The 13,915-nt window shown below is 34.4% G+C and overlaps 1 protein-coding gene across 1 annotated transcript in view; it reads left to right on the top strand.

Annotated features, from left to right (window-relative positions):
• Positions 1–278: 278 nt before the first annotated feature.
• adgrv1 (adhesion G protein-coupled receptor V1) overlaps positions 279–13,915 on the top strand; it is a 669,968-nt gene continuing 656,331 nt past the window's right edge. Inside the window, exon 1 of the mRNA XM_039759338.1 lies at positions 279–571. Coding sequence (XP_039615272.1) covers positions 565–571 — 7 coding nt within the window. The 5' untranslated portion in view covers positions 279–564. The remainder of the gene's footprint in view (positions 572–13,915) is intronic.

Raw genomic sequence — 13,915 nt, forward strand, 5'->3', positions numbered from 1 at the left:
CCTGTCAGATGTAGAATACATTATCCGTGCCCGGGTTAAACACGTTATGAGCATGCATGTGCGCTTTTTTATTGTGGTTAACCGCAGGTCATTTTTAGAAAGCTAATTTCGATTTGCGTCTCCCAAATAAACGGGTTAGAAGAAAACTTGCACTGGGTGGAGCTGTTCGCTTAGCCTCTAAAGACGCCTGGAAAGATGAGCGAATGTGCTGAAGCGACTGGGCACTACAGGGGACGATTGTAGTAGTGTGTCGTCTCGGGTTAGCACGCCTCACTCCGAGAAAACAGTTTGCTTCTTCAGTTTAAGCAGAGCCACCGCGCCAAACAGCGGACCGCTAGACGGCAGAGAAGCGACTGAGGGGTCGTCATCTACTCATACAGCAAGCGCATAAGAGTCAGTGTTAGGAATGCCAAGCACAGGAACTCATTTAATTGTGTTTTGCTATCAAATGCAGATGTGAGAAATAAAAAAAGAAGAAGTGAAGAATATGCTACTCTTTGATCCTAGATGACAAAATTTTTATTTTTGGAGCTGTCTTCATTGTGGATAGTAACGACGCATTAAATGTCAGGTACTGTAACCGTGTACTTGAAACGGATATGTAGCACGTGCTTCTTTTATTATGATGTGTCCCGTGTATTATTTATGCTATTGCTGTTATTACGCCTTTCACGTGAGAAGTTACATTAGTACCGCCTAACTGTGTTTGTAATTATTTCATTTTAACTATGAAGCTTGTGGACAATTTTCATTTTTAATATTTTCAGAGCAAACTCTATAATGACAGAGGAGTTTATTGCCGGAAGCCTTGCGATTTTAATTAAAAACTATAGCATAACCGTAAGAAGATTAGTTTAGCAGACGCGCGTTGAACAAAATGTGTTGTTGTAAATTTAGACTTTTAGATAAAAATAGAAAGAGCCTAATTCATATAAATCAGAATAACGAGTGTATTAAATGGAAAATACATTTCCTACGCAATTAAACAGCCCATTTCTAAAACCTATAATTTAACCCTTGTGAAATAAATTTAAACAGCCCAAATATTGATTCAGTGATGAAATGAATGGCTGGGGTACCCATTGACAAGTGGACAAATGCTTCCATGGTTACCTTTTGATATTCGCAGTGGTTACTGTGCTTTGTCTGTTTTCTGCCTCTGCCATTGAAGTCAAATAACGGGCCGTGGGGAACTGCCACACATGGTGCCCCTGACCCGGGACAGCTTTAAAAGACCGTGTTGACTCATCTTACAAGTGGATATTAGTGCTTTAAAAAATTCCCATTGCATCTCCCTCAGCCTCCGCGGGGTGGGCGCAACTTCGGGTACTGAGGGAAGGGGCGGGGCGTAGTGGGTATAGGAGAGGATCCTCATTTTTACGGGAAGTCTGTTATGGACACTTGACGTATTCGTGTTGCATTTCGGATTAACAGACGATAAACACGCGCACACACTTTTTTTGTAGAGAGAATGTTTTAGTTCGTGTTATAGTTTCCAAAGAAACTATTATTTGTTGTTTGTAACAGCGGACCATCGATATCAAAACTAGAGGAGTTCCTCAGTTACAAGATATCGCACGCAAATGCACTCATTCAGTTAATACAGCATGACTTCACATTCTGAAACCCTCACTTACTACATTGGTACGTTTTTTGTGAACAGTTTGGGGTTGCAAACAAAGCGATTTTTAACCAGCGTATTGAGTTACCTGAGCACAAAATCCACAGTCGAAAAATGTACATTATTATTTTTTTTTCTGTTACCCGTTTCAGTGAACAAGAAAACTGGGAATGTGTGAAAATTTTAACGCGTAATTTGTGCCATACAAGGGACAGTCAAATGTCAGTTTTATTACAACGTTCGGATAATCAAAGTCTGATCGGCATTGTACTGTCCAAATTTGTGTAAAAATGATACATATAGTCAAATTTTTGGGATCACTAGTAATGTTTGTTAAGCCTTTTAATGACCGCACATCTGAGAGATGTGCAAATATCCTTTAATTAAAAATGCAAAATACTGTGTTTTGAAAATACAGTATGTTTTTACATTGCGACTTAACGCTTAATTGGAAAAGGTATTTCCATCAAGTTGTGTTTTTGTGTTATTTCCAGTACAATAAATTAACAGGTAGATGTAATTTAGTTTGCGGTTTAAAGACAAATCAAAAACTTTTGCAATATGGCAGTCTACCGAACTAAAAAAAAACGAAAGCAATCAAAAAGCAGGAAATAAAAAATGGAAGTTATTTGCATAGATTATTAGAATGAAAACTCAAAATATTATAGATATTTATATGTACATGTTTAGTGAATAAAAAACAAAAAATGTGGCATTCATCCACATTCATCTAAAATTAAAGTTTATTGTCACGTTAGTGTATAGTTAGCAGCTTTTTGAAAACAACGACACATATATGCCTACAGATTTTTTTACTCAGCTTTGTTTAAAAACACAAGCGCGCGCACACACACACACACAATACAGGAGTGAATCTGCAGTCGTGCACATTAAATATATGAATGGCAAGTTACAACAGAATTCGGATAAGGAAAAGTAGTGCAGTGCTAGAAGTAGCAGTTGTAATACTAGATATTATAATATTTTGTATGCATAATTTGTCTCATGTTTTGCCAAATGCGTGCTGCCCTTGTTGGGTTTGCTTTTGGTTTAATGGTATTTGTAAATTGGCCAAGGAAAAGCCCAGTGACATCTGTGTTTCATCTGTGTTTCTCATATGCCATTTTTTAAGTTTATAGCTATATTTATAAAGAAAATGACATATATAAATTTCACACATACACAACATACATGTGTATGTTTGTATGTTTGTGCGTAAAGAGACAGATAGATAGATAGATAGATAGATAGATCGTCATTCATGCCATGCTTCATATTGCTTCGATTGATTTGTCTTAATCACTGAGATTCACTACTGTTTCTGTGCGTGTAACCTAAGCTGTGTCTTTATTTATATAAATGCATTGTGGTTTGGCATTTAAGAATATTGCATTAGAAGTGTAAATATGTAAAAGTGTACTGAGCCTTTGTTCCATAAAGGGCATTATTTAAGAATTACTTGAATTGCATCGGATAATCTTGTGTCAAATCCTCCAACAATTATTTAGTTTGTAGTATACACCCATACACACAAATGAATATGGTTAATTTTTACCATTTTAAAAAATATAAAGTTGTGAACCTGAACTTGAAAGTGGTGTTATTCTACAGTGCTGGTTTTCGGAACTGACCAAAGATTAGCTTAGCTCCTGTGTACTAAACATGGTCAGTATAGTTGGTGAAATCCCACAATATTAAGTATTGTGCTATATTTTCATTTCTAATGCTATAGAACAATCAAATTTTGAAAATAAATTCTTGGCTAGTAAGAGTGTAGAGGGACCCCCTTTATTTTCCCCAATCAATGATAGTTCAACGCTTTAATTTCATGATTTGCAGAATTCACTCTGAAAAAGAAACCTACACTACTAACCACAAATGGTGCAAAATTGTAATTAAGATATTTTAGTACATTTTTTTGATTTTTTTGATCATGTCTTGTACATATTAAACTCATACAAAGCTCACTTAATGAAATTTATGGTTGTGGGGGGTTCAGAGCGACTTCTACAGAAATATCAGGCATATGACAAGAATCAACCCTGAGTGGTGTCAGTCCATTGTGGACACTTCAGCTAACCTAACTCGCCTGACGTTGAGAAGTAGGAAGAAAGTTAGAGTATATGGACAAAAACACACACAGACACATGTGCAGTTAGCATACCCTCATTGTTCCATGTAACGTTTCACTAGGCAGTGTGCATTCCTCTCACTCTCACAGATTTGCTTGTTAAGGAGATTGGCATCTCTGATCTTGCTCTGTATAAGTGACGGTGAGTGCAGGGGTGAAATTGTCATACATTGAACTGGTGGCCTGTCCAGGGCTGATTTCTGTTTTGCTACTGATGCTGCTAGTTCTCCTTTGAAAGTGTACCTAATAAAATGGAAAATCTGTCACCAAAGGCACTGTATGTATACAATAAAAGTCTACCTAATGAAAGTTGAGAAGGTTCTGTTTAATAAGTAACTTAATACAGTAGCACAATTAAGCAATGTTGTGAATATTAGCAAATTAAAGAAATGTTTTCTGGTAACTTTGGTCCTCCTATTTGTTACCTAGTTGAAAATATGTGATTATAAATGAACTGATTTCACAATTTTGTAGAATTGTGATAGTACAGCAATTATAACAGGGTGCTTTTTCATATTTAATTCTGCAACATTATGACACTAGCAAATTTTGTAGTCGGACATGAAAGTCAGAATTTCATTGTATTCTGTACATGCTATGCTACTACTTCTACTACTGTGTTATAAAGTATGTGAGGGATTTTGACGAATTTTGTACTTTATCATATAAAGAAAGTTTTAATAATTAATGACATTCATAAGAATTTAACAAATTTTAAAATTATATACATTCTGTTTTGTTTTTTGAAAAGTGAGGTTTTCATGGAAGTCTGATTAGTCTAACTTTATGCAAGTTCTCTTTGTTAAAATAAAGGATCAAAAAGATCATACTTTTTCATATTCACTGCATAAATCCTACTGGTGCTGTAATCCTGGTCCAATTTGACAGAACAGAATTTCATTAAGCACATTGAACATCAAATCAGTTGCAGATTGACTTATGAAAAATTACAGTTTTTTAAAGTAATTTCATATTTTAAGTTTTGAAAGATTTACTTCAGTCACAAAGAACAATAAACTCAATCCATGTTCATTTTTAGAAGTTATCAACTTTTTTTTTTTATCTGTTTAAGATGTACTAACGGTTCATTAGGCTAATCTGAAAGGCAGGATCACTTCAGATATAATTGCAAGGATTTTTAGTTTATTTTAAATGGAGTAAGACGGACTTTAGCTGTCATAGTTGCTATAAAATGTTTTTACCATTTTAAAGCTTTTTTCATTTTCTTTTGCTATATATTCATTTCAGTTATACTTACTAACATTTGTGATTTAGTGTTGTATGAAAATGAGAAGGCAAACAGGGTCAGCGTTTCCCTAATTTAGAGGAGATTTTATACATTTTTATGTTTACATGTTGCCATATGAGAGTGTTTTTGTGTTGTACATTTTTGCATGAAAAGGCCTTCCTTTTTAAAGTAACATTTTGAACTTGTTTTTTTTTTGTGGTAAAACTTGCAGCCATGCATTTTTTCTTTCTATTACTTAAGCATCAGTTGGCCCATGGTTAGGGTTGGTGAGCCTCCTTGACATATTAAAATCATATTATTAAGTGTCTAAATATTCTGCAAGAAAAGCAAATACAGGAATAAGAGTAGAAATTTATTTCAACCATAATATTACAGTTACTGCCATCTTATTTCAAGGCTATATTTAAAATATAAGCATATCCTTAGATTTTGTAACTCTAAGAAATTTAGACTGTAAATATATTATGTAAAATATATATATATCTGTTTGTATTTTATTTTCAACTCATATACTCCTCACCATTATTTGTTGTTTATTTTCTCTCCTCCACTAACACACCTTAAACCTTTTTGTTGTACTCTCTGTTTGCACACGGTTTCTATAGGAACCATGAGAACCAAAATGCTCCAAGTAGTGCTGTTTGTCACACAGCCCCGTTTTGACCACCGGGGACAGCTTTAAGGATGCCTCAATTCAGGAGGTGGCCGGAATATATTATTAAAATCTTCTCAAAAAATATTTTACTTCATCATTATCTGAATACCTTATCAATAACCTTGTCCTCAGCAGCCATTTTATTGTTTTCTTGTTTATTGTAAAGATGACTTACCCAGATCATTCCTAAGATTAGAACATATCACAAAACCTTACATATTTTATGTTTATTTATTTATTTTTATTTTACAATTGGGGCACTGAGAAATTAAGCTGGTTCTTCAAAGCTATAGTGCGAGTCATCAGTGAGGACTAAACCAGTACCCTTGTAGTTTAGTGCCACTCGGCCTCATTGACAGCAGCTTAAGATTTCAAAATAGGATTAACACAGTGCTGTCTACCTTAGGGTCATTGCCTTCACCCTAAGCAGGTTTTCCCAGATTTTTTCAAATTTGTTTCATCTGATCAAATTACTCTTTGAACTGCTGTCAAAAAAAGCTTTATGCTTCATGATAAGAAAAACTTCTGGAAACCTCAATCTGAAGGATCACCATCTGTCCTACATAAATCAAAACGTTTAGTGTTTTCTTAAACATGTTCAACACATCTGTTGAATTTGGACCTAATTATCACATGAGCCTTTTGTGCCTGTTCTTATTGGTTGTGAAGTTTCTGCCCACAAGATAGTTAGATCAGGCAATATTTCTCATACCTCTCCTGTGGCTAAACTATGTCTAACTTCAACACAGCACTTGTAGACTATTAGCTAATTATTGTGTTTATTTGTAAGCTATTTTAGGAATGACTTTTTAATCTGTAGACTACATTCAAACTAAAATGCCATCAATAAAACATTTTTAGTTATCACCACTAAATGATCAGTACACTGCACTTGAAATAAACACCCAAATTCTGTTAGCCCTCTGTATTTCTTCACCACACGCTGTCTAATTATGAACATTTCTTTTTGTTCACCAAGCATAATTTTAATTACATTATGAATGGACAAGTGGAACAGCTGCAACAATGTGTGGCAGTGTATTTAGTGGCTTTCTTAGCTTTAAAATTTGGTGACTTGGCAGTGAGCTCACAAATTTGGAAAAGGGGAATGCCAGTTTTCTTTGAATGTGCTAAATTCAACACAGCAGCTTGGATTAGTTATCTGTTGAAAGAGAAAGTTCAGTTTCAATTTGGATCTGAAAATATGCAAATTTTTTATAGCAAAATTAAAATTTTCTTCTTTGATAGTGCCTCCAATTAGCATGTTTAGTTATCAAGTCTTATTTGGAATGTGTACTGTACATCAGTGATTGTTAGTTGCAAGTACAAATAATAGAAAATGACTTCTTACCATATATTGAATGATCTGATATGCATAACAACGTCATCACTTTTCATGTGGTAACTTAAGTTAAAACAAAGAAGTGGTTAGTGCTACTGCTCTCAGAAAAAGACTCTTTTGTTCATATTCTGTATGCAGACATTGTCCTTGTGTAGTCTGCATATTTTCTGCAGGTGTGCAAGGGTTGCCCAGCAGGTACTCTGACAAGTTACTACGACTCTTCACATTCATCCCAGATTGGGTTAATCGTTGACTCCAAATTGGCTAAGTGTGAATGTGGATGTCGATGCCTGGCAATGGACTGCAGTGTTGTCCAGGGTTGGTTCCTGCCTTATGCTGCCAGAATAGTCCCCAGTACACATACGTAACTGAATTAAGTAGTTTTGAGAGTGATCATTTCTTATACCCAATGCTGCTAAACTAGTCCACTAGGATAAATCTTGACTTGGATTAAGTGTGTTTGCGAATGTTACTTAATGTATGGATAATAACTCATTCTAAAAATTCAGACAAACCAAAATGATATCATGGACATTAGCATTTCTAGAATAAATAGGTATTTTATAGCCCTTATGTTGATGTTCATGTCATATGTAGATTAATTAGAAAGTGCAAATGAACTTTTTGTGAGTAAAAGTGGATGTGTTGTGAGTATGTAATGTAATGTAATATCCTATTTTCCTTCTTAATAGCTTCTATACTCTGTCTGGGTGTTGATAGTAACAAGTCTACTCTGACTCACAGGTGTTTCTCATGAAGGGTACTTTCACGATTCCGTGAACTCCCATTGTGTATTCACATCCAACATTTTTACTTCCTACATGTGATACTTTACATTAATTTATATTAAATTTCATCTTCCACAGGCGAGCCCTAGCCTATTTGCTGTCCAAGTCCTTGTGTAATGACTCGACTGATTCTAGATTATCTTGCATTCCACCTAGCTTGTTATTAGCTGCACACTTAACTAGCTTGTTGCATGTATTCCTTCCTATCTTGAACATTTATCTACCTTAATAAAAGGACTAGTGTCAGTGTGTGTGTTTTATGCCATCTATCTCATTCATCCTTCTGTACGCCAATGATTGGAATAAAAAATGCATTGTATTTTATTATTGCATGGATTACAAAATACATTCCAGTAGATAGTGCACTCAAAACTTTAACACTAAATATGATGAGATCTACATTGATCACTTAGATTTTAGCCTATCTTAGACAGGTAGCACACCTAATTATATTAAAAATACCACTGATCCCAGCACTGACCCCTGAGGGACACCACTTGTAACAGCACCTAATTATGTTAAAATTTCTCACACCATAACCCTCTGCTTTCTGTGTCTTAGCTAATTCTGCCCCGTCTACACACTACACCTGCTTCTTTTAGTTTCACACCCAACCTCTCATGTGACATCTTTTTAAATGCTTTCTAAAAGTCAAGAAAAATAATATCATATGCACCACTCTAATCATATTCTTTTGTTGCTGCCTCACACATCGATATATTCTTAGTCATATTAGGGTACAAGAAATATGACTTGTGGAGCTTTGATGTGTCTACAAAAGCTGTGACCCAGAATTCCTGATTTAATGCATCTATGGTCAATCTGTAAGAATTTGCCTTTATTTAAATTTCCCATTCTACTGAGCAACAGGGAGAACATGACATCACATATATATTGACTAGGCCTGGATTCAAACTATGTTTCCTGTAGACGTGAACCACAGTGCTACCCACTACACAAGTCACAAATAGCAATGGTAATGTCAATTATATTAAAAAATGCACTTTGGAAGTTGAGTATCTTTTAAGTAGATTGCACATAAGAAAATAGGACTAGATACTTTATTCCTATGCTGTAAAGAAATTAGAGGGAGGGAGTCCCAAGCTGGTTTATTTTCTGCCAGTTAACTCTGCTCTTTTGCCATGTAAATATTAAAAATTAATTATTTTTTATTCTACTATCTGTTTATGAAATGTTAGGGAAAGTTGACAATTGCTAATCCAATTAATTAACTTTTTTACTTAGTGAATTAGGTTGGGGAATGATCTGTTTTTTAAATAAATAAATAGGTGTGCACGATTTTACAAGTCATAAAAGATACAAAACCACATATAAAAATTCAATTGACATAAAATGTGAAGGGAAAATCTACAATTAAAAAAAAAAAGAATTACTACAACCCAAAAATATACAAGTTCAACAAAGTTGGCATCCCCAATAGTGAGCACAAAACACTAATAATTTTACATCATAAGTTTATGAGCTGTTCCCCCACCATTCGAATGTTATGTTTTTTATTCAGCCTTCAGGAAGGTTGACATTATATTTTTAATCAGTGCTTCTCAAACTTGCTTGTGGGGAACAATCTTCTAATATCTTTCAGTTCACTCAAATCCTTAATCTGAGGTAATCCTCTTCTTTAAAAAAGACATGTTTGCTTTATAGGGAAACCTGACTATTGGGCTATCATATGCTTGGTGTGTGCACAGAAGGAAATTAGGTACCATGATAAACATGAGACAGGTGGAGTATACATGGTGGTCCAGATCTAATTATGCAGATCCAGATCATCTGGATGACTTTGATTTATGTGGGGACGATTCCAGTTCGGCGCGAAGACAATTCTTCATGTCATCAGTTCGCACACTTCTCGATGGTCCCTGATTTTTCGAGTGATTTTCTTTGTAATAAACTTAATAAGTTATAGCGTAATGAAAATTGCATAATTAGATCTGGACCACCCTATAGTTTAAAGTATGAGTGCATATGATTTGGAGAAAAATGGAAGGTGAGGAGAGAATTTGATACTTATGAGATGGACAATTTGGTAAGCCACCCTGACTGGTAGATAGCTACATTTATACAGAAGTTTGGTTTAGAGAAACTATTAATTTATTTATTTGTATTTAGTTCTTTGCCTTTGAATATTCTTTTGCATTATTTTGATTAAAAAAGGCGCTAATTTTATTAACTGTTTTTGCTCTGTGTGTTCTACTGGATGCAGAGAGCTATGAATGCCCACTTTTGTCGCATTTGCTTAATATTGCCACTTGTCTCACACAACAAAATATAGAACTCAAAACTTGTAGTTGCAAAATCAATAATCCAAGATAAAAAAAACAAGACATCTCATTTCAAAATACAAAGGAAGGAAGGAATAATCATAAAACAAAATAAGCAAAACAATTATTACTTAAACAAGAAGGTTCATAATCCAAAATTACAAAGCCAAACCACAAATTCCAAAAGCAGAGAAGACCCAAAAAAATTGTGCCCAGAGACAGCTAAACATAGTAAGACGAACCTCACAAGAAGATAAACACAATTCAGAAATGCCACTATGATGAAGCAGTTGCTGCCTAAAATAAATGTATAAATGAAACAGTATAAATAGCACAACACAGAGGGGACATTAATTAAATAAATGTAAAACAAATAATGACACTTACTGTTAATAAATGCAAAGGAAGTAACAAAAAAGCTATTATGAAAAGATAATTTGGAGAAAAGTAGCAAAATAAACAAAAGCCCTTATGAAATCTAAACAATCTTTATATATAATATGCTACCGTGGTTGTCCGTTTGTCTGTCCAAGATTTTAAATCACCTGTAGCTCGCAGACCGTTTGAAATATTGACCTGAAATATGGTACACATATGCTACGTCACGTATACTATTCGGTTTCGGGGTGACGTTTGACCTCCGAGGTTATTCCTCTTTTTATTTTTTATTTTATTGTAGAATCAACTCTCGGTAGTGGCCGTGCGGTGTATGCATAAGGGAGCCGTTCCCATCCCTACAACCTTCGCCATCACTTCCCCTACCTCTTCATATCTTAAATCATTCTTGAGGCAGATTGAAGACTTGAGTGCCAGCTTAAGCAAAAAAGTAATTGCAATACAAACACCGACTTAATCAGTTTTAACGTGAAAAGATGCCGAAGGAAGACGAGAAGAAGCGGGCCGCTAGAGTGAAGAAAAGAAGAGCTGCTCAGGAAGCAGCAAGCGCATCAACCTCTGAGCAAACAAATGCTAAACATACAGAGATAGAGGATGAAAACTATAAGTCATGTATATTCATTGCACGTTATCGTGCAGTCTGCCGTTACTGGTATAGATATAAAAATTGTAACATGGGCTCATATTTGTATAGAGTCTTATAATAATATTCAAAATTGAAAGGCTATTGATATATTAAATGGGTACATGTTTTCACCTCTGATGGCACTGACATAAGACTTGGTAGGAAGCCTGTAAGATTCAGCTGGAATGGCTTCATTATAGTGACAGAGGCAGGCTGCCTAGTCCACACCAATGGTACCAGACATTTCATGAGACAGTATAAGGCCTTAGGGTTTGACCAGAGGCTAGTAAAAACTCTCCAAGCTGGAGGTGGCAAGGAATATTGCCCAGAAGCAAAAACAGGAAGTCTAAAAACTGATCATCAGAGGGCACTGCAACTTGGTGGCCTGGTAAGTGTACCAAGGTCATCCCTCAAAGATGTCATAACCTTGGATCAATTTTTAACATGGCAGGGAGAATAGTAGGCCAGACAACAATGTGACAGAGGCTGTTTTTGTCTAGTATTATTCTTCTCTTATGCGTTGTGATTCAACAAAGCTCTTTTTGATATACTGTATATTACTCCATTGTCATTTTGCTGGTTGTGGAAAGATGCCCTTGATCACTCATTAATTTTAATGGAAATGAGGTAGCAAAACCTTTCCAAGTCCGGAAAAGTCAATTCAATCTTTTATATAAAATGCAGAGTAATTTCCTTATAAGTTATACAAGGTTTTTGGGGGTTTCAATAAAAATACTGAAGAAAATGTCAAGAAATCTACTTTATATTTAATAAGAGAAGAAAAAAGAAGAACAATAGCTCCCCCAGGTTCTGGACAGGGTAACATTACTATCTAAACCATTACTATCATTATGGTAGAAGAGTGTAAAAGGGTTATATGTTATGAGGTTAAATGTCCATTTCATTTGGAACACATCTAGAAATTAATATATATTAATATATTAATATATTACTTCTCTCAGCTTTTTTTGTATGACTTTTATGTTACTGAAGAATTTCTACATTACTCCTGGTGTCCCTGTAATGGAGAATAAGTGGTTTAGAGGATGGGTGGATTGATGTTCCTGTATAGTGTACCAGTACTAGAAGAAATAACCTGCTACTTACAAATTATGTGCATGTGTCATGTGTATGATAGTCAAATGTACTTCATATGCCAAATTATTTTAGTAATAGTATCAGCTAAAAGAAAATTGCATTGAACTTTCCTTGATTACAGTACATTACATAATTTGAATCTGGAATTATATTTGATTTATAGCTTTGTTGAGTAGATTATTTATCTTCACTTATAAGTGAGTAACATAACCTTAATATTAATATTAACAGGGTGCTATTTTGAGTCAGCAGAGAGGTCATAGGGAGAGTGTTGTTGTGTTAGAATACTCTGTAAAAACTGCAGCACTCTAAAGGACTAAGGAAGAACACCATAATAGAGAGAACTGGGGAACAAGATATAGTAAATCTAACAGCAGAAACAATGGGAGAAATATCCTCTAAATAAGTGATTTGGGAAGGCACATTCTTGGATAATGTATGCTGCACTGTATTACTACAGATTCAATCATTTGGCTCCATTTCAGCTGTCACCCTAGAGACCCAGCTTAACACCTCTGACTGGATATGCCCCCCAAAAACCGTACTATTTAAATGAATGTTGTCTGTCTGTACATAAATTGCTTAAGACGCCATCAAGTTCTAAGTTCAAACATTCCTGCTATGAAGATGCAACCTAGGTAACTGCCTGTATCCCATGAACCATTCTTTCTGCATTGTGTATTACAGAGGTTACCACTAGTTAAAATACAAAACAAAAATAACAAAAAAGGTTATTATTAAAGATAGGACTAGCATACTCTAATCTGAAAAATGTCATGGCGCCATAATTAACATTCCTCTGAAGGAGAATACATAATTTTTATTGCTAGATATTGGCAATGAAACTTGAAATCAATAATTGTGGTGTAAAGATAGGAATTTACAGTGTTATCATTAATTAAGAACAAACAATATTATTAACTTTTTCATAATGTTGACAAATGCATTGCATTGAGAAAAGATTTTCAAATCTCACTATGGTCATTTTAGACAGGATAGATAGATATGACATAAACCAAATTCAAGCATCACTAAGACCAACTAATTTCACTTTATTTAAGGCAATTAAAAAAATATTAAAAATACTTTTTTTTTTTTTAATTGAGGTTGGTTGACCTTTTGAAGATGTATGGTTTAGTTATTTGCTGGAACTTGTGTAGAAACACCTACACTTATTTTTAATGTACATTCTAGTTAATTAGTTGTTTTCACGCTTGCACATAGAAAACCTCAACTTCACAAGCTGTGAAATTAACAAAAATAAAAATAATAAATAAACCAATAAGCAAATACATTAAAAGAAAGATCTTAATTTCTTTGCTTATTTTTACTAAGTTTTTGGGTATTTTGTTCTATAAGCACAAAGTATCAGGCAAACTTTACAAGAAATATTAAACTTCATTCAAAAAGAAAAATATATGAATGAATATGCCTTTCAATACATTGTTTACATACCGAGGTTATGCCATATTGCAATATTTTTCTGCATTTTCAGTTAAAAATTTTGCATTTGGCACAGGCACTTAATGCATTTGCCAAATAGGACTAAATTGAAGCATAAACAGTACACAGTTTTGATAACATTTAAAATAGAGCGTGTACAGTGATACTCCTTTAGAATAAATTGGCTCCTGCTTTATGCCTGATTTTGTAAAAATAGGTTCCTGCTCATTGCAAATCTGAATTGGGTGAAAAGGATTCAGAAAATGAATGGGTGGATAGATAGAT

Source organism: Polypterus senegalus, chromosome 7, assembly GCF_016835505.1.
Source record: "Polypterus senegalus isolate Bchr_013 chromosome 7, ASM1683550v1, whole genome shotgun sequence".
NCBI lineage: Eukaryota > Metazoa > Chordata > Cladistia > Polypteriformes > Polypteridae > Polypterus > Polypterus senegalus.